Source organism: Trachypithecus francoisi, unplaced genomic scaffold (genome assembly GCF_009764315.1).
Source record: "Trachypithecus francoisi isolate TF-2019V2 unplaced genomic scaffold, Tfra_2.0 Lachesis_group9, whole genome shotgun sequence".
Classification (NCBI taxonomy): Eukaryota; Metazoa; Chordata; class Mammalia; order Primates; family Cercopithecidae; genus Trachypithecus; species Trachypithecus francoisi.
Window position 1 is genome coordinate 21669447 of NW_022681474.1, and position 20922 is coordinate 21690368.

Below are 20922 nucleotides of genomic sequence, written 5' to 3' on the forward strand. Positions count from 1 at the left end.
GAAAGAAAGCTGGAAATGCTTTTTCTCTGAGACATAATTCAGACAAATATAAATGATAATTCTGCCTCTTAAAAATTAACTTATAACTCTGTGGTTTGCAGCACACTGAAGTTCTTATTTCATTAGGAAGAATGAATGATATAAACCTAACCACAAAGTACAACTACCTTTTTTTAAATATATAAAATATGCCAGGTACTGTGTTAGATATTCCACATATTTTATTTATGATTCTTATTAACACCATACATGGAACTATCTCATTTTCTGAAATGAAGAAACTAAGATGTTTAGAGAATTTAAATAATCTGACCTAAATTGACCATCTAGTAAATGAGGAGGCCTGAGGCCAAACCCTGCTGTATCTTTTGCAGACAATTCTATTCCTAGAAACTTGAACAGCCACTGGCAAGACTTGCAAGACTGAGCACTCTCTAAATACATGGTGACTGAATGACTACTTCCACCTCTCTTTCCATCTGTTTGCTCTTCATAATTCCCCCAAAATGATAAAAATTTTCAAAATAAAATAGCTTTAATAAGAAGCAAATTTAAACTCTAGTTTCTAGCATCTATATTTAAATTAGAAAGTGGCAAGAAATCAAGTTAATCCAAAACAGAGTGCCAGAATACCCAAACTGTGTGGATCACTTCTTTATGCTTCAAAAAGCTGTATATAACCTAGAATGACTTTAATGTTTTATTCTCTTTTGAATTAATTTTCCAAGTAGGGTTATAAATTGTTTCTTTTATAGCAGAAAATATATTGATATTTAATCGTTTCCATCATTATTTTTCCTTTTTAATTTAGGCCTAGGAAAGAAAGGATATTCTTTAAAATTATGCACAAGGTTACTAAAATGTGTTGAAGTGAAACTGAGCTAAATCAATATAGAGAGAGTAAACTTGAATGGAAACCCTTTGAGACAGACCAGTTTCCTGTTTTTCATCCCCTACTTATTCACGTTTTTTCCTTCCTTTAATGTTTCTTCTAAAGGCAATCAGTGTTTTGAGACTTCATTTTACTCACATTAAAATTAGCTCTAGGCCGGGCGCGGTGGCTCAAGCCTGTAATCCCAGCACTTTGGGAGGCCGAGACGGGCGGATCACGAGGTCAGGAGATCGAGACCATCCTGGCTAATACAGTGAAACCCCGTCTCTACTAAAAAAATGCAAAAAACTGGCCGGGCGAGGTGGCGGGCGCCTGTAGTCCCAGCTGCTCCGGAGGCTGAGGCAGGAGAATGGCGTGAACCCGGGAGGCGGAGCTTGCAGTGAGCTGAGATCTGGCCACTGCACTCCAGCCTGGGTGGCAGAGCGAGACTCCGTCTCAGGAAAAAAAATAAAAATAAAAAAAAAAAATAAAAATAAAATAAAATTAGCTCTAAAATGCTGATTAGAGTGTTAGTGGTATTATGTAAAAATATCAACCAAGTTATTACAGATTTGGTAGTTTCAGCCTTTGTCATAATTGTATACACATTGTGCCAATTGATATCATTGCAAGGACTATGGGTTCAAAATCAAAGTGGCAGAAGTATTATTTCTGATGAAGGTAATGGGCGATAATTATGCTATATAACACATTATACTTTTAGAAAAAAATATAAAGCAATAAAATATAGTTAGTGACAAACTATACTGTGTTTTGCAATATTCTTCCTCTTCTTCTTCTTCTTCTTCTTCTTTTTTTGAGATGGAGTTTCACCTTGTTGCCCAGACGGGAGTACAATGACACAATCTCAGCTCATTGCAACCTGCACCTCCTGGGTTCAAGCTATTCTCCTGCCTCAGCCTCCTGAGTAGCTGGGATTACAGGCACACGCCACCACGCCCAGCTTGTTTTTTCATATTTTTAGTAGAGACGGGGTTTCATCATGTTGGCTAGGTTGGTCGTGAACTCCTGACCACAGGTGATCCACCTGCCTCAACCTCCCAAATTGCTGGGATTGCAGGCATGAGCCATCGCACCTGGCCTCTTCTTCTTTTTGTAATATGATAAATTCCTTTTCCAGAAATACCACAGATGGCTGGTACCTGTATGCTGACAGTTCTAATGGGAAATTTGGTGACACAGCTGACATTCTTACTCCTGTCATTTCATTCACGGGACCAAAATGTACCTTGGTGTTCTGGACACATATGAATGGGGCCACCGTTGGTTCTCTTCAGGTACTACTTAGGCAATCACATTTTCTGAATTTTCTCTGTAAAAGTTCATAGTGCATAATTTGGTATCATTAAAATATATTCTGTTAATAAGTGAAAATGGACAATTACCAACACTTCACTAGATTTATAATGATATGATGGAGTAAAAACTTTAGCAGAATTGGACATGAATAGCTAATAAGTAATTTTTATTCTATTTAATTATGAATGTTGTCTCTATGCTGAGGTTACAGCTTCTGGGTAATACTATTTTACACTTGAAACATATGCATGTTTCAATATCAGTGTTCTAAGTATAACACAATCAAATAAATATATATACTTGGGTAATATCTGGATGTGTCTTCTTGTTGCCTTTGATGATAGTAGTACTACATTCTGCAATAGTGTTTTTCAAAATGTTTCTGTTAAAAAAAATTAAACTGTTTTAAACACATAAAATGTTTCAAGAATAGCACAGACAACTCCAATATATCCTTCACTCAGAGATCTTATTTTTTTTAAATGAGTTGTCCTCATAATGTCCCCTATAGAAAAAAAAAATCCAGTATAGGATAATAGATTATACCAAGTTATTTCTTTCTACAGTCTTTCAAACAGGAATAATTCCTTATCTTCCCTAGGTTTTTATAAACTTGCTATTTTAAAAGCCAATAGCCACGTCATTTTGTAAAATGTCTCTTAGTTTAATTTTATTGTGTTAAGCTCCTTTTTCCCTATTATGTAACTAACATAGTGTTATTTTTATTGCATCCCATTAGTTAGTGATCCTTATCAGCCCCATTACTTATGTGGTATTTTTGTTATCAATAAATATTTTGCAAAGAGAAATCAATATGAATATTGAGTTCATCTCCATTTTACCCACAGATTTTTGCCTTCAGTGGTGGCTTTTTTTTTTTTTTTTTTTGCCTGAATTAATTTTACAATGCTAATTGCCTAACTGTGATTTGCTAACTCCATTATTCTGTCCACATTTGTAGATTGGATTCATATTGAAAAAAATTCTCATGTCTCTATTTGTATGTTCATTTACTGTTCTATATCAATGTGGACTCTTAAGTTTCTATTTTAGTCAACATAATAGTATTATTATTTATTTGGTCCTCAAATTGTCTCAGATTTGGAAATAAGAGTCCCTCTTAACCAACCTCCATGTCTCTCTAAAAAGGCCCATTGTTCTTTGAGTATATTCTTTCTTTTTGGCCAAGATGTTACAAGCTTCACCTTCTTTTTATCCTGTCCAGTCTCTGGAATTAACTATTGTTTCAAGAAGTCCTGTATGTTTTTGTTCTAGGGGATCCAACATGTACAGGCCAGAGAACAGTTCTGGAATATTAATTCAGAGCCCCAAGTCCTTTCTTCCCGTACTGTATATTCCCTGGTAGAGAATAATGCATAAGGTTCATGAGTAATATGCGTAGACACATCAGTTATACTGAAGAAGCCAACTAAAATTTGGAGCATCTCCATTTATTCTGTTTCATAGCTTATGTGTTACTTTCCAGGAAACCTTGTCTGAAAATAAATCCACAAATTCCAGAGTTGTATATACTATGAGCAGTTTTAGAGTAGGGCTAGCTTGCTAGAAGCAATCTATTGATAAGGACTCTCCCCCTCTTAAATACTATTAGCTTGCCAAGAAATCTTGAGCATATTTGCAACAAGATTAGACATGAGTTTCCTGCTTTTTCCCCAGTAGAGATACAGACTGTGACCAACTGCTGGGTCATTTATTTTCCAAAACGTTGATTGCAATATTAGTAGTAGGTGCTACCCCAACTCCTATTTTTTTTAATTCTATGGTTTTCCTGGCTATTGTTATTCATTTTTCTAAAGAAACTTTAGACAAACGTAGTTTCTTTCAAAAATGTTTTTTTTTTTTATTGGAAACATTTATTGTTTTCATTCTGAAAACAGTTTAAAAGTATATTTGTGTGTATACATGCATGGTTATGTTTAATAATCTAAAGGCATCCAAATGGTCTTCTGGATTGATGTTATAACTTATTGTTGTAAAGTGACTTTTTAAAAATGGTTTTAAGCAAAGCAATTACTACAACTTACTGTAAGATTTTTGTCAATAAAATGAGAATTATTTGTCTGGAATATTATGGGGTTAGGATTGATGATTTGAAATATACTTTCATTTTTTCAGTATAAAATTTGATATTGGTAGATTAACTTTTTAAAAAGGATTAAAATTTTGTAAGTATGGAATTATAAAATGAATAAAATGATATCTATGCCTGACTTTTTTGTGCATGGATAAATAAAATAACATTAAATGTTGCATTAATAAGTTTCTTGAACATGTTTTTTCTCAGTGATTTGTATATAGTGTATATATATAAAGAAGACTCGTTTACTATACATTTTTTCAATGCCTTTCAAAATTGATTTTTAGTTATTGGTTAGAAACGATATTTTCTTGACCTTGATAGTGTTCCAAATTATTTTGAATTTTATAGACTGATAATTTAATGATAGTTTTGCTGGTAACACATTTTTTCTGTGACTCTGGAGACTCCAATTACATTTTTAAAATGTGAATTTCATTAAAAAAACAGATAAATCATTAAAATTCATCTTCACTTTTAAAAGTCAGGACTTTCGCAAATCTTTTATCTGAATAATTCTTTGGTTGTATAAGTTCTATTTTTAAAAAGTAGTGTTGTGAAATCATTTAATACACTATCTAAGTCAGTTATTTTACAATCCAAAATTGTTCCACTCTCCTATGAGCCTTAGTTACTCACTTCATGGCTCGTTTTGTATCATTCTAAAAGAAGAGCCATAATAGTTTGCTGAGAGTAATCTGGATTCTGCTTTATGGTGAGGATACCGTACTGATGAGAATATGTTGGTTTCACGGCTGTTGGGCAGTAAGCTCTTACTAGTGCAGCATAAATAGATGCTCACTCATCTCACCCATCTGTGCGCTTACAATGAAATGAGCTGACATTGTAACATTACTGCCCCTCTGGAATCATCTAATGAGAAAGATAATTCTCAAAAGAGTGTTTTAGTAAGCAATTCCATACTTTCTCATTTGGCCACAAGAATATTATATAATATATAAAACAGCAATTGTTACTGCCGCCAGATTTTTAAAAAGTTAATGTAGTTGAGTTCTTAATTAAATGGTGCCCAGATACCTTAGGACTTGACTGACAGATATTCATGCTCATCTTTATTGTACAAAGCTTGTAAGGTACCCTAGGGGCACAATGCTGTAGAAAACAAAGATATCTAATAAAAAAAATGTCTTAGTTCTTCTCTCTGGGACTTCATGTTGATATTGCAACTAAAAAGGAATCACTGGAAGAATTCTACATGTTTGCAATTTCTCAAAATAAAATACTTCAATGCCGTTTACCTGATTTATCTCTGCAGGTACTCATCAAGAAAGATAATGTTACTTCTAAATTGTGGGCTCAAACTGGATGGCAAGGTGCACAGTGGAAGAGAGCAGAAGTGTTTTTAGGCATTCATTCACATACACAGGTGTGTAATCCAGGTAGTTACGGCATGAGTGAGTTCTGCTGATTTTTTTTCATCCTCATTTATTTCCTTCCATACTCACAGTCTTCTTGCTCCCCATTCCCTTTTTGATGTGTTCTATGGATACGTAGACACGACACTTAACACTCCATGGGGCATTTTACATAAGGAATTGACAACTTCAGAATACTCTAATTTCCAAGTAGATATTCGTACTTCTAGGAACATTTAATTTGAATAACAACCTTCCTTCACTCCCCAACCAGCCCCACACATATAAAGAACGTTTCACTCTGTTTTGCAAATATATTCTCAGAGCTTGTACAGCAATTAATTCTTTCAAACCAATTTAAAAGATAGTCTTTGGAAAACATATTATATTGTTAAGCCTTATTATAGGCAATAGATTCACCTAATTTAAAAATATTTTTGGGAGGCACAATATTGTGTAATGCTCTACTTGTCTTCATGGAATTTGTGATAATAGTAAGAGGATCAGACCTATACATATTAATAACTAAAGAAAAGTACTAGTACGCAGGTGAAAATGTTTAAATTGAAAATAAGCATATGCTGAAATGTTTGGCACAAAGCATATTTCTTATGGATTACCAAGAAAGCAAGGCCTCCATTGGCTGTTGTTTTATTGGGAATTTTCTTAGAAGATGAGGCTTAGCTCTGAAGATTTGTTAAAATTTGAATAGGCAGAGTGAGAACACAGAGCCATTTATGTACAGCATTTTCTTCTTAGTCTTAACTGCCTGGGTCTTAATTCCATGAATTTAGAGCCGTTTATCTCCAGATAGGATAAAATTCTTGTTGAATATTGCATTTTCACTCTTCCCTGTGCAGCTGGGGTAGTCAAGTTGGCTGTGAATGTTCAGATAAATACATCTACAACCATGTGCTTTCTCTGATAGATCAGCTCCTCCCAACTCCAATGGGAGTATACAGGCTTCCATTGTATAAAAGCATTGGTAAGTATTACAGCCAGTTTCTTGGAATGATAGGTGTAGTAAATCCTATGTATCTTTTGCCTCTCTCTGAAATCCAGTTTTCTTATGAATCACTTGTAGATAATTTAGGATATGTATAAAAAGGAAGTTCAACTTGAAGCAGTGAAGACTGAATAGCAATTTCATAGCCTTGCACACTATGAAAGTTTTATTAGAGGGATCCCAACTGTTCCGCCTCTCAGGTCTTTAAACTGAGACGAGAAGAAATCTCATCAAGAACATGTAGAAGGTTCTACTCTGCCACACTTGGGCTTCCACCCCAGGTGATGAAGTCTTAACTAGTTCTGTGCATGTAAAATATTTGTATAGTAAAACCATGTTTGAAGTAATATTAAGGGGAATTTCAGCACATACAATCAATTATTAATTTAGCCATTCTGAATTTCTAATTTTTCACATATTGAGATTAAAGAGAAATATAGCCCTGATTTTTTGACTCTTAAAACTAAATACTAATGACTTGTGAATATTTGCTGTTTTATGTGTGATTTCTTCCATAAAATATTATTGAGCACTTACTACATGCAAAGCACATTGCTATGCACCATACACGAGAGAGACAGTGATGAGTTAGGCACACTCTTCACAATTCTGCCATTTCTTACAAGATTGTTCTCTTTAGTCTCACAAAGATGAGTGCCTCTAGCCCTTGAGGAAACATATAAAATATTTTTAGATATGGTATGCTGAACATCTCTGGGAAGTTTGTATAATTTTATTTGGGAACCCCCCCCAAATTAAAACAAAATATTTAATTATAATTTTTACTATTAGAGCAATCACGTATGTAGCACTTACCGAGTGCTACATACTGTTATATGAATTTTTAAAATAGTTGCTCATCTTGCTTTCACAATAACCTTGCAAGTTACATAGTATTATTATCGCCATATTATAAATTAGAATACAGAAATACCCAGATGTTAGGTCTTCTGTTCTAGTTATGTAACTACAAGTGGCAGCGGCTGACTGTAGACACAGTCAGGCCTTCCACCAGTCCACAGTGCAACTGCCATGCTACGTTGTCTACCAAATTTTACAAAAATAATTAACCCTGACTTTATTCTGTCTGGAAAAAAAAAGATACATTGTAGTTTCTCTCTTTTTTAAGAACAGTTAATCACATTCAGTGTTAAAGTCTAGGGAATCCCAGCCAACACTGTGTGAAAAGTTGAGATATAAGTGATGATTTGATTATTTCAACAAGGCAAGCAACTGAGATTGGACCTATATGACAGAAGATAAGCAAATTAATAGTGCAACACTCATTGCATTATCTGATTTCTTATTCACAGAGCATTACAGCATGTATTGAAATTTTAGATTATCCAGATAATAGAGTGTCTTTTTTATTTTGCATATCAATATTTTTCCATGGCTCGATTTCCCTTTTAAGAAAATCATAGTCCTTATTATACTTTTTGGTTTCATCTCTTTTTAATCACTTTCAAGCTCTTCATCTATTTTACTAATTGATTTTTTTTCTTTCCAAGCTCACCTACTATGAAGAGCTGTCTATTCCTTTTATGTAAATTCACTATACGAACACAGTTATGTTTTTCTTTTGATAATGTGAGAGGCATGATTTCAATTATTCCATCTTCTCATGTTAAGAGGATAACACCTAGGTTCACACAACAGTATAAAGACCTATCACATATGAAGGGAAAAAAACTATAATTATTTATTTTATGAAAAATAATCATCCAGAATTGGTCAAAAGACATTTCTAAATATGGTAACAGTATTTTGTACAACATCACTAAAGTAAAACCTTGTTAACTCACCTCTAATTGTTCTAAATTTATTTTGAAATATCTGAATATTTCTTATGTTAACATATACATACTTAGCTTGCAGAAAAACTTAATAAAAAGACTGAATTCATTTCACTGAAATATCCTAAACTACAGAATATGTGATGTTTTATGTAGTTATGAAACAGCGTTCATTTTTATTTCAAGCAATGGTATTGTTAACAAATTGATGATGGAATTTGTAAAACCATTAATGATTCCTGTTGCTGTTCTTCATTCTTTCTGATTCTACTGAAGTACACATATGTGGGAGATCGTTGTCAAACAATAGGACATGTGAAGATTCTGTTCATCACATATATGAATCAAAAGCAAATCAAAGTCATTTCAATTCCAAAGATGTGTTCAATTAAAAAAAAAAAAAACTCATGGTATTGAAGACTTATCTTTTAGCTTTCAAATAGTAGGAATGGAGAGATCTGAGGAATGACAAGAATTGAGCAAAATAAGGAATCTACTTGTATCTTTTCACTCTTGGTACTTTATGTCATCCAATCGACCTACTGCTTTCCTGTGCAGCAATACTCTGAAACAGGAGTAGGTCTTGTTTGACATCTGAGAGCTGGCAAAGGTAGTAGAGAGCTGGCAAAGGATCGGTGTCTCCTGCCAATTTTCTAGACCTATCTCCTAAAAATCTAGACATGAGCCAGTGGTGTTGCCACTCCCACATTCTTAGGTGTTGAGGATGACCTAGGTCTTAAATGGTCCTTAAATTTCCTGGGTCATTTTCAACATAGGGACATTAAAAAAACAAGGCAAAACAGTTTCAAGCTTGATGTGCTTGATAAATAGTGTTTGCCCAGGTTTTGAACTTCTCGATTGACAGTGTAACTGTAACTGGCTTTTTTTTTTTTTTTTTAGATTGTCTTCAGAGCCAAACGTGGTATCAGTTACATAGGAGATGTAGCAGTGGATGATATTTCCTTCCAAGATTGCTCCCCTTTGCTTAACCCAGAGAGAAAGTGTACTGCTCATGAATTCATGTGTGCTAATAAGCACTGCATTGCAAAGGACAAGCTTTGTGATTTTGTGAATGATTGTGCTGATAATTCAGATGAGACTACTTTCATTTGTCGTAAGTAAAAGGGTTCTGTTTTCTTACTTTTACCTTCAACTCCCACAGCCTTACTCAATATGCTGCGTTTATTGTTGAAACATGCAGAGTGTGTGTATCTCAACACCAGGGGAAGGTAAGGTGATTTAACTTGATACTTTCCTTCCTTTCTCTGAATAATTCATTTATAATCATAATTCATTTAAAACCAATTGATGGCTGTGTGTGTGTATGTGTGTATTAATTGGAGATAAATTGCAAAACAGGTGTCTTCAAAGAAAAACAGAATGGAAACAAGTAGTTTTCATATGAAAGTGTTTTTTTTTTTTTTTCTTTTTGTGAGACGGAGTCTCACTCTGTTGCCAGGATGGAGTGCAGTGGCACGATATCAGTTCACTGCAACCTCTGCCTCCTGAGTTCAAGTGATTCTCCTGCCTTAGCCTCCCGATTAGTTGGGACTACAGGCATGCACCACCATGCCCAGCTATTTTTTGTATTTTTAGTAGAGATTGGATTTCACCATGTTGGCCAGGATGGTCTTGATCTCTTGACCTCACGGTCTGCCTGCCTTGGCTTCCCAAAGTGCTGGGATTGCAGGCATGAGTCACTGAGCCCGGCCTGAAATAAAGTTTTTTTTTTTTTGAAAAATTACAGGCAAAATTTTCATTAAAGACAATTCATACAGGGCTGGTGAGCCTACAGACTCTGATGCATTTCAGAGGATTGTCATTTCTCTGTGTATATTGTCAGATGTGATAGGTTGTTAAAAAAAAAAAAAAAAACAACACCCTGATAAATACCTGTATGTAAAATAGACATAGTGATCTCTCAAGGAGATACATATCAGCTGGGTGATATGGTTGAAAGAGATCAACTCATAATGGACATCATATATTAAAATATCCTTAGCTAAATGGGCCGTATGTACTCATTCTGCTAGGCCTGTAAAATTGTGCAACATAGTCCAATTGTGGCTTCGTTTAACTGCAAATGAGGTGAATATAAATTGTCAAAATGAAGGTTGACAAATTATGTCACCATTACCTTTAATAATTTCTGAACTAGAACATTGCAGTTTGATATTATTTGCTTCTTGGAACCAAAACTGAAATATCATGAACAACTTCAGCTCACATATACATAGAACTTTTAATGTTCAAAGGCTTTTTTATTTATTAATCTTCATTTGAACTTCAGAAGCCTTGAGAACTAGGTGGGAAAGATATTATTAGTACAGTCAGCAGATGAAGCTGTCAACAAGAGTGGCTTAGGTTTTGTCAAAATTGATAAAACTTGTACTGATAGAGTTGGTCCTAGAACAGAAGTATTTTTTAATTATTATTATACTTTAAGTTCTGAGACACACGTGCAGAACGTGCAGGTTTGTTACATAGGTTTACACATGCCATGGTTGTTTGCTGCACCCATCAACATTAGGTATGTCTCCTAATGCTATCCCTCCCCTAGCCCCCTAGCTGGTGACATCCCTGGTGTGTGATGTTCCCCTCCCTGTGTCCATGTGTTCTCATTAGAACTCAAGTATTTTGATTTATGATCCAATGTTTTGCCCAAGCTACCATACCACTTCTTTTCAGAAAAATTATTTCAAGTTTTATTTCAGAATCAGTGATACATGTGCAGGTTTCTTGTATAGTGTGATGGTGAAATTTGGGGTATGATTAGTCTTGTCAGCCAGATAGTGAGTATAGGATACAATAGATTTTTAGCCCTTTCCTCCTCTCTCCCTCCCCACTCTAGTAGTCCCCAGTGCTTATTGCTCCCATGTGTATGTCCACATTTACCCAGTGTCGAGCATCCACGTATAAGTGAGAATAAGCAGTGTTTGGTTTTCTGTTCCTGCGTTAATTCACTTAGAATTATGGCCTCCACCTGCATCCATGTTAGTGCGAAGGACTTGATTTCATTCTTTTTTTTATGACTGTGTAGTATTCCATGGTGTATACGTAACAGATTTTCTTTATTCAATCCACCACTGATGGGCACCTGGATTGATTCCATGTTTTTGGTATTGTGATTCGTCCTGCGATGAACATAGGAATGCGTGTATCTTTTTGGGAGACAGATTTATTTTCCTTTTGTTATATACCCAATAATGAAATTGCTGGGTCAAATGATAATTCTGCTTTGAGTTCTTTCACAGTCTTCAAACTCCCTTCCACAGTGGCTGAACTAATTTACATTCCCACCAGCAGTGTGTAAGCTTTACCTTTTCTCGGTAACCTCACCAACATCTGTTATTTTTTGACTTTTTAATAATGGCCATTTTGACTAATGTAAGATGGTATCTCACTGTGGTTTTGATTTGCATTTCTCTGATGATTGGTGATACAGAGCATTTCTTTCATATGTTTGTTGGCTGCTTGTTTGTCTTCTTTTAGAAAAGTGTTCATGTCCTTTGCCCACTTTTTAATGGGGTTGTTTTTGCTTGTTGAATTGACTAAATTCTTTATGGATTCATGAAGTGTGACCTTTGTTGTATGCATAGTCTGTGACTATTTTCTCCTGTTTTGTAGGTTTTCTGTTTACTCTGTTCTGTTTTTGTTGTTGTTGTTTGTTTTTTCTGTGCAGAACTCGTTAGTTTAATTAGATCCCACTTGTCAATTTTTGGTTTCATTTCAATTGCTTTTGATGATTTAGTCATAAATTCCTTGCCAAGGCTGTTGTGAAAAATTCAGTTTCCTTGGTTTTCTTCTAGAATTTCTATAGTTTTAGGTCTTGCCTTTTAAGTCTTTAATCCGTCCTGAGTTTATATTTATGTATGATAAAAGGTAGAGTTCCAGCTTCATTCTCCTGCATATACCCTACCACTTTTGTGTATAACTGAATCTTAAAAAAAAAACTTAATGTTTTTACCACAAAGAGATGAGAAGTGTTTGAGATATGATAAGTGTTAACTTTGATTTGATCAGTACTATAATATATACATATATTAAAACATTACACTGTACCCCATAAATATGACAATGACTGTATCGGTTGAAAACAAAACGTATTCTCTATAGACATAGATGGCCTTTTAAAATCACATGACTATATATTCCTTCAATTTTGGATTATTTATTATATACATTATTATATGAATAAGGAAAAATGCTACTCTGGAATTCTGTATTTGTTTATCTTTACCTTATGTATATTTTCTGCTATTGTTTTAGTTATTTCTATATCAAATGCTTGTACATTTTCTTCATTGTCATTTTCACTTAAATATCACACAAACATATAAGGTTAACAATTAGAGCACATATAATGCTTTTGAATTTTATTTGTAATGTCACCAGTGTATCTCTTTCCTAGAGATATAGTTTAGCGTAATTTTTCAGAATTCAAAGTATCATTTTATTTCTGGCTAAATATTTCGTGAGCTCTTTGTATTTAAGCTCTAAAGTTGTGCATATTTCTAGGAATTTCTCTCTGTATTAGGGAAAGTATGCTGATTTACCAAGGGAATCAGAAACATATTAAAAATGTACTGTCTTGGTAGTTCTTCTGTTTCAAACCTAAAGGCCAAAGTAATCATGAGCCTTTGGAGGATAAGCTGTACCAGAAGGTGCTTTTTGGTGAATGATTGCAAAATCTCTTGTTCTTTTTTTTTTAGATTTGAGTGGGCATATTCATACCAGTAATATTAGAGCAGGAAAGCTGAATTAGTTCCAAATAATGCACAGGAATAAAACTTTTTCAGCTGCTGGTACAAACAAAGAAATTAGAATAAACCTGATTTTGGCATTGGTTGCCATTACATGAGAATTATCTCTTTTAACATAGCATTGCTAATTTTTTTTTGAAGTTCAACTGTGTTTCCAGTCTACTGGTCTTAAATGTTTTGTTTTAGTTATAAAGTGGCTGGAATCTGCCATATGAATTATGAGTGGTATTATTATATTTATATGCTATAAACTTTGATGCCCTAATTAGACCCAGAAGAAGAGAAAGACAAAATTAAAAGAATCTCCATAGCAACTGATTTCAAAAGTTTGGCTGGCAACCAACCATGTATTTGGGTTTAAATTCCACAGTCTCCTTTCTTTGTTTTGTTTTGTTTTGAGAATTCTAAGTAAAGCTTGAACACATATCACAATTCTAAGAAGGCTTTGAAAATCTGATTAGGTAGAAATATACCATCTAGGAAGAGCAGAAAGAATGAAAGAAATCAACTCTTTTTAAAGATATAAGGTGTTTCATGGAGAAAAAAATATTTTTTATTACTATACTTAAAGTTCTGGGGTACATGTGTAGAACATGCAGGTTTTGTTCCATAGATATACACATGCCATGGTGATTTGCTGCACCCATCAACCTGTCATCTACATTTGGTATTTCTCCTAATGCTATCCCTCCCCTAGCCCCCCACCCCCCAACAGCCAATAATAGACAAACAGAGAGCCAAATCATGAGTGAACTCCCATTCACAATTGCTACAAAGAGAATAAAATACCTAGAAATCCTTTGTAATATAAACGTGTACATCCTGCTTTAATTATCTGTAGATCAATGTAGACTTTGAAAGCACAATCTATAAAAAAGTAATTTAAAAAAATAATCTGAGTAACACTTCTGTAATACAGGATGTAGTCAAAGTGACTTGCGTATCTAGGACTCTAAAATCTTATTTGAATATAATCATGCCATTGATACAGAGACTTCTTTCAGAAACAACCATTTTATTAGTTTCCAAATACATTCTAATTAGCTTATTTACTGATGAGTCACAATTCAGAGTATTTCAGGCATTCTCAGAATGTTTTAATTTTGTGCTATGGTAAGGATGCAATGGAGTTGACCAGCATAGTCAGTGATCTATACCTAATAGGCATATGTAACGCAATTTACCAGGTTCAGATATATATGATTTGCAAGCACACACAGAACATTTAGCAAGGAACAAAAAAGGGTTATAATTGTAAATGATATATTTTTAATTATATAATTTTAAATGATAAGGCAATGTCTAGGAAACTCCCATTGTTTAGGAGAAAGACACTTTAAATAGCCCATGTCCCCCTCCTAAATCACATTAAATTAAAACATGTTTTGAAACAGAAATAACAACAATATTGCATGACATAAACTAGGGGCATTTGCTAAGCCAGTAGATAGAGAAAAATATATATAATATAAAAAAAAATTATATTAGAAACCAATTCGGTAATAGCACAAATTAATGAAACAGAACACAAATCTAAGATGGAGGACTTCAGAAGACCAATAACATTTTCAAAACCCTGCTAAGAATAAAGAAAAATAAAGACAAAACTGTTTAATTAATATATATTTATTGGGCAGTTGCTATATGGCAAGCAATGTTTGAGACACCTAGTATACATCATTAAATGAAACAAAAAAAATCATGTTCTTCTTGAGCATGTACTTTTGCGTTAAACAGAAAATATATATTTTGTGTGTATATATATAATACAAAATATATTGTATGTGTTTATTTGTATATATATTATACACAAACTTACACTTATGTATATGTAAGTAAACTTTCATACTTACATATGTGTATATAAACGTGTATTTGTACATGCTTACATATGTGTATATGTATATATGTACATGCTTACATATGTGTATATAAGTAAGTTACACAGCTTGTTAAGTAATAGGTACATACTTACATATGTGTATGTAAAATTACACAGCTCATTAAGAGGTGATCAGTACTGTGATAAAAAGATAAAACATAAGAAATCATAAGATGGAAGGATGGCAAATTAAAATATTAAGTATCATGGTAAGGACAGGCCTAGATGAGAAGGTATTCAAGCAAATTTTTGAAGGAGGTCTGGGACCTGCTGCTTTCCTTTTTAAGCTTTTTAATTATAGCCATCCTAGGGAGTATGAAGTGTAATCTCATGGTGGTTTTGATTTGCGTTTCCCTAATGATGAATGATGTTGAACATATTAAATGATCTTATTGGCCATTTATGTATCTTTTTTGGAGAAATATCTATTTTGCCCATTTTTTTCACAGAATTATCTTTTGTTGAGTTATAGGAGTTCTTTAGAATTCTGAATCTTAAATCATTATCAAATATGCAATTTGCAAATATTCATTATCATTTTGTAGGTTGTCTTTTTTCATGTTTATTTTTAATACCTTTAGGTTTATAGCAATTTTAGGTTTACAACAAACTGAGTAGAAAGTACAGTTATCATTTGGGCGCAGTGGCTCACGCCTGTAATCCCAGCACTGTGGGAGGCCGAGGCGGGCGGATCACGAGGTCAGGAGATCAAGACCATCCTGGCTAACATAGTGAAACCCCGTCTCTTCTAAAAATACAGAAAATTAGCTAGGCATGGTGGCATGCACTTGTAGTCCCAGCTACTCAGGAGGCTGAGGCAGGGGAATTGTTTGAACCCAGGAGGTGGAGGTCGCAGTGAGCTGAGATCGTGCCACCGCACTCCAGTCTGGTGACAGAGCAAGATTCTGTCAAAAAAAAAAAAAAAAAAGATGGAAAGGAAGGGAGGGAGGGAGGGAGGGAAAGGAAGAAAATATACCCCTTATTTCCATATACCCACAGCCTTCCCCATACAAGAGTGATACATTTTCTACAATCGATAAACCTACAATGACACATCATTAACACTCAAACTCCATAGTTTACATTAGGTCTCACTCTTGGTGCTGTACATTCTGTGGGTTATAACAAATGTATGATAACACGTATTGACTATCATAGTATCCTACAGAGTCGTTTCATTGCCCTAAAAATCGGCTCTGCTCCGCCTGTTCATTCCTCTCCACCCTTAAACAGCTGGCAACTGATTTTGATCTTGTCTGCATAGTTTTGTCTTTTCCAGAATGTCATGTAGTTGGAATCATACAGCATGTAGCCTTTTCAAATTTCCTTTTTTCACTTGATAATAGACATGAAAACTCATTGCTTTTTACAGCTGGATAATAGTCTGTTGTCTGAATATGCCCCAGTTTATTTGTCCATTCGCTCACTGAGGGGCATCTTGGTTGCTTCCAATTTTGGCAATTATGAATAAAGCTGCTGCAAGCATGCATGTGCAGGTTCTTGTGTGGACATAAGTTTTTAACTCCTTTGGGAAAAGAGCAGGGACCAAGTTTGCGGGGTTATATGGTAAAGTATGTTTAGTTTTGCAAGGAACTGCCAAACTGTTTTCCAAAGTGACTGTACCATTTTGCATTCACAGCATCAATGAATGGCAATTTCTGTCACTCCATATCTTTGCCAGCACTTGATGTTTTTAGCTTTTTTAAATTTTTGCCATCTTAGTAGGTATTTAGTGGTATGTCACTTTTTAAAATTTGCAATTTCCTGATGACATATGATGTTGAGCTTCGATTCATTTGCTTACTTGCCATTGTATGTCTTCTTTGATGAGGTATCTGTTTAGATCTTCTGTCTGTTAACTAATTAGGTTGTTTGTTTTTGAGTTTTGAGTGTTCTTTGTATGTTTTGGATAATAATTTTTTCTCATATGTGTCTTTCACATATTTTCTTCCAGTTTGTGACTAGTCTTCTACTGGTAATTTGCTTAACGGTGTCTTTCAGAAAGCATCACTTTTAAATTTTAAGAAAGTCCAGCTTACCAATTATTTGTTTCATGAATTGTGCCATTGGTGTTGTATTTAAAAAACTATCACTATAGCAAAAGATCATCTAGATCTTCTCAGATGTTATTTGCTAGCATTTTTATAGTTTCGCATTTTATATTCATGTCTATTATCCATTTTGAGTTGATTTTTGTGGAGAATATAAACTTATAAACTCTGTGTCTAGATTCATTGTTTTACATGTAGATGTTCAGTTTTTCCAGTGCCATTTACTAAAAAGACTTCTTTCTCCATTGACTTGCCTTTGTTTTGTTTTTCAAATATCAATTAACCATATTTTTGTTCATCTATTTCTGGGCTCTGTATTCTGTTTGATTCATCTATTTGTATATTCTTTTGCCAATACCTCATTGTCTTGATTACTGTAACTTTATTGTAAGGCCTGGGGTCAGGTAGTATTAGCTGTCTTCTTTTGTTTTGTTTTTACTATTGTCTTGATTATTCTGAATCTTTTGCCTCTCTATGCAAGTCTTAGGATCGTTTGTCAATATCCACAAAATGACTTGCTGGGATTTTATTGGGATCGTATTGTATCTAAAGGTCAAATTGGGAAGAATTGATATCTTGACAACCTTGGGCATTTCTGTTGATGAACATGAATTAACTCTCCATTTATTTAGTTATTCTTTGATATATTTTATCATAGTTTAATAGTTTTCCTCATATACATCTTACATCTGGCAGAGTGCAGTGCCTCACCCCTGTAATGCCAGCATTTTGAGAGGCTGAGGCAGATGGATACACTGAGGTCTGGAGTTTGAGACTAGCCTGGCCAGCATGGTGAAACCTCATCTCTATTAGAATTACAAAAAAAAATAGCTGGGTGTGGTGGCAGGTGCCTGTAATCCCAGCTACTCAGGAGGCTGAGACAGGAGAATCACTTAAACCCAGGAGGCAGAGGTTGTAGTGAGCCAAGATCGTGCCACTGCACTCCATCCTGGGTGACAGAGCGAGACTCCACCTCAGAAAAAAACAAATAAAATAAAAATAAATCTTAAATCTACTTTGTTAGACATATACCTAACTATTTATTTCTGTGGAGAGAGAGTGCTAATGTAAATGTTATCATGTTTTTAATTTCAAATTCCACTTGTTCACTGTTGATATATAGGAAAGCAATTGAGTTTTGTGTATTAATCATGTATCGCACAACCCCTTGTAATTGCTTATTAGTTCCAGAATATTTTTGTCTTTTAGAATTTTATATAGGTAATTATGCCATATGTGACCAAAGACAGTTTTATATCTTCCTTCCTAATTTGTATAACTTTTACTTCCTTTTCTTGTTTTATTGCATGAGTTAGGACTCTCAGTGTGATGTTGAAAAGGAGTTGTGAGAGGGAACATCTTTGTCGTGCTCCTGATATTAGCAAAAATGCGTCTAGCTTTTCACCATTAAATGTAGTTTTAGCTGTAGGTTTTTTTGTAGTTGTTCTTTAAGAAGTTGAGAAAGTTTTCCTCTATTTCTAGTTTGCTGAGAGTTTTTATCATGAATGGGTGTCGGATTTTGTCACGTGCTTTTTCTTCATGTATTGATATGATTATATGATTTTTCGTCTTTAGCTTGTTGATGTGATGGATTACATTATTTGGTTTTCGAATGTTGAGCCAGCCTTACAAACCTGGAACAAATCCCATTTGGCTACGACATGTAGTTACTTTTAGACATCGTTGGATTTGATTTGCTAATATTTTATTGAAGATTTTCAGATTTACGTTCATGAGAGATATTGCTCTTTAGTTCTTGTTTCTTATAAGTTTTTGTCTGGTTTTGGTATTAGAAGTAATACTGGCTTCATGCAATGAGTGAGAAAATATTCCCACTGCTTCTACTATAAGAAATTGTGGAGAATCTTCCTACCATTTTTAGGTTGCTGTCTTCTTGATTCAGCATTTGCTTGCTTGTTATAATCTTTTGACTGCTTTCCAGAGTTCTGACAACATTGATTCTGACATTTTCTGCTTGCATTTTGATGTGTCTGTGGCTGAATGGAGCTTAGAGCTGCCTCTTCACCAGTTTGCTGATGTGACTTCTGCTTTTGCAAGAGACTCCCTACTTGCAAAGTCTGCAGTTCCTGTTGCTTCTCACCTACTGTAAGATTATTTGTGAGATATGCCTTTTTCTCTAAATTTAATCACAGTTTTTTTGGATGTCTCAGATTTTTGTAAAACCATAACAAAATAAACCATAAAAAATATCACCTCCCACCATGTCTCTCCCTGACATGTGGGGATTCCAATTTGAGATGAGATTTGGGTGGGGACAAAGAGCCAAACCATTTCATAGTAGGTGTATATATTTATGGGGTACATGAGATGTTTGAATACAGGCATGCAATGTGAAATAAACACATCGTGGAGAATGGGGTGTCCATCTCCTCAAGCATTTATCCTTTGAATTACAAGCAATTTACTTGCACTCTTTATGTTATTTTAAAATGTAAAACTAAGATATTACTGATTATGCTCATCCTGATGTGCTATTAAATAGTAGGTCTTATTAATTCTTTCTAACTATATATATATATATATATATGTATAGACACACACACACATAAGTACATATATATATACACACAGTTACACAATATATATATATCTACATATATACTATATGCTAGTATATACATATACTAGTTATATACTATATATATAACTATGTGTATATATAGTTAGAATGAATTAATAAGACCTACTATTTAATAGCACATCAGGGTGACTCTCTCTCTCTCTCTCTATATATATATGTATACACACACACACATATATAGTGTACTTGTGTGTGTATATATACACATATACATACACACACACACACACACACATACCTAGGAGGATAGTTTTCCTGTCAAAAGTCTGAAAAACAGTCTCCAGCTCTACACTTGGTTTGGAATTTATCCCAAGGCCTTGCCTTCATGGTGGAGCCCTGGGTTTGGTCTTTCCTGGAAAATATGTTTTAGCATTCCACTATTTAAATGATCAATTAAAGTTTCTACTTCCGAGGTTTAAAATCTCCGAATTTCTGACCTCTCTGCTTGCCTTCTTAAATGTGTTTACTAGCTTATCAGTTCTTTCCTGAGCTTATATTTTTCTTGTGGCATCTTATCAAATACATCAAGTAGTAACCAATTCATGTTTTCAACATTTTGTCCAGAAAGCTCCTCACACAAATTTGTAATATAATTATATATATATTCAGCTTTCCACAATATCTTGGGCACTAGGTTTATCAAATGTTTTGATGTTACATAACATAAATCTCAATTTTTTCAGTGTCCTGTAACAATTCCTTTATTGCCTGCCATCCTGGCCATTGCTACAAATTTTAGGTAATTTTTATGTCAGCACTCCATTAAAGTACTGATTTCTGTATAAGTTATCTGTATCATAATAATGCTGTGTAACAATCTACAGCAAAATTCATTGTCAATTTAAAAACCATTTCTTAGTTTCACCCTGTATGTGGTGAGGTTCTGTGATTTGTTTTCTTAATTTTTAAATTTCTAAATTTTGTAGGTACATAGTATGTGTTATATTAGTTCATTCTCACACTGCTATAAAGACATATTTGAGACTGGGTAATATATAAATAAAAGAGGTTTAACTGACAGTTCCACATGGCTGGGGAGGCCTCAGGAAACTTACAATCACAGTGGAAAGTGTAGGGGAAGCAAGGAATGCCTTCTGTGGAAGCAGAAGAGAGAGTGAGGGAGTGAGTGCCATACTTTTAAACCATCAGATCTCCTT

At 34.2% G+C, this 20922-nt stretch overlaps 1 protein-coding gene across 1 annotated transcript in view; it reads left to right on the forward strand.

The window, feature by feature from the left end:
* MALRD1 (MAM and LDL receptor class A domain containing 1) overlaps positions 1 to 20922 on the forward strand; it is a 702910-nt gene that overhangs the window by 290332 nt on the left and 391656 nt on the right. The window contains 3 exon segments of the mRNA XM_033209380.1: positions 2013 to 2169; positions 5566 to 5676; positions 9368 to 9581. Coding sequence (XP_033065271.1) covers positions 2013 to 2169; positions 5566 to 5676; positions 9368 to 9581 — 482 coding nt within the window.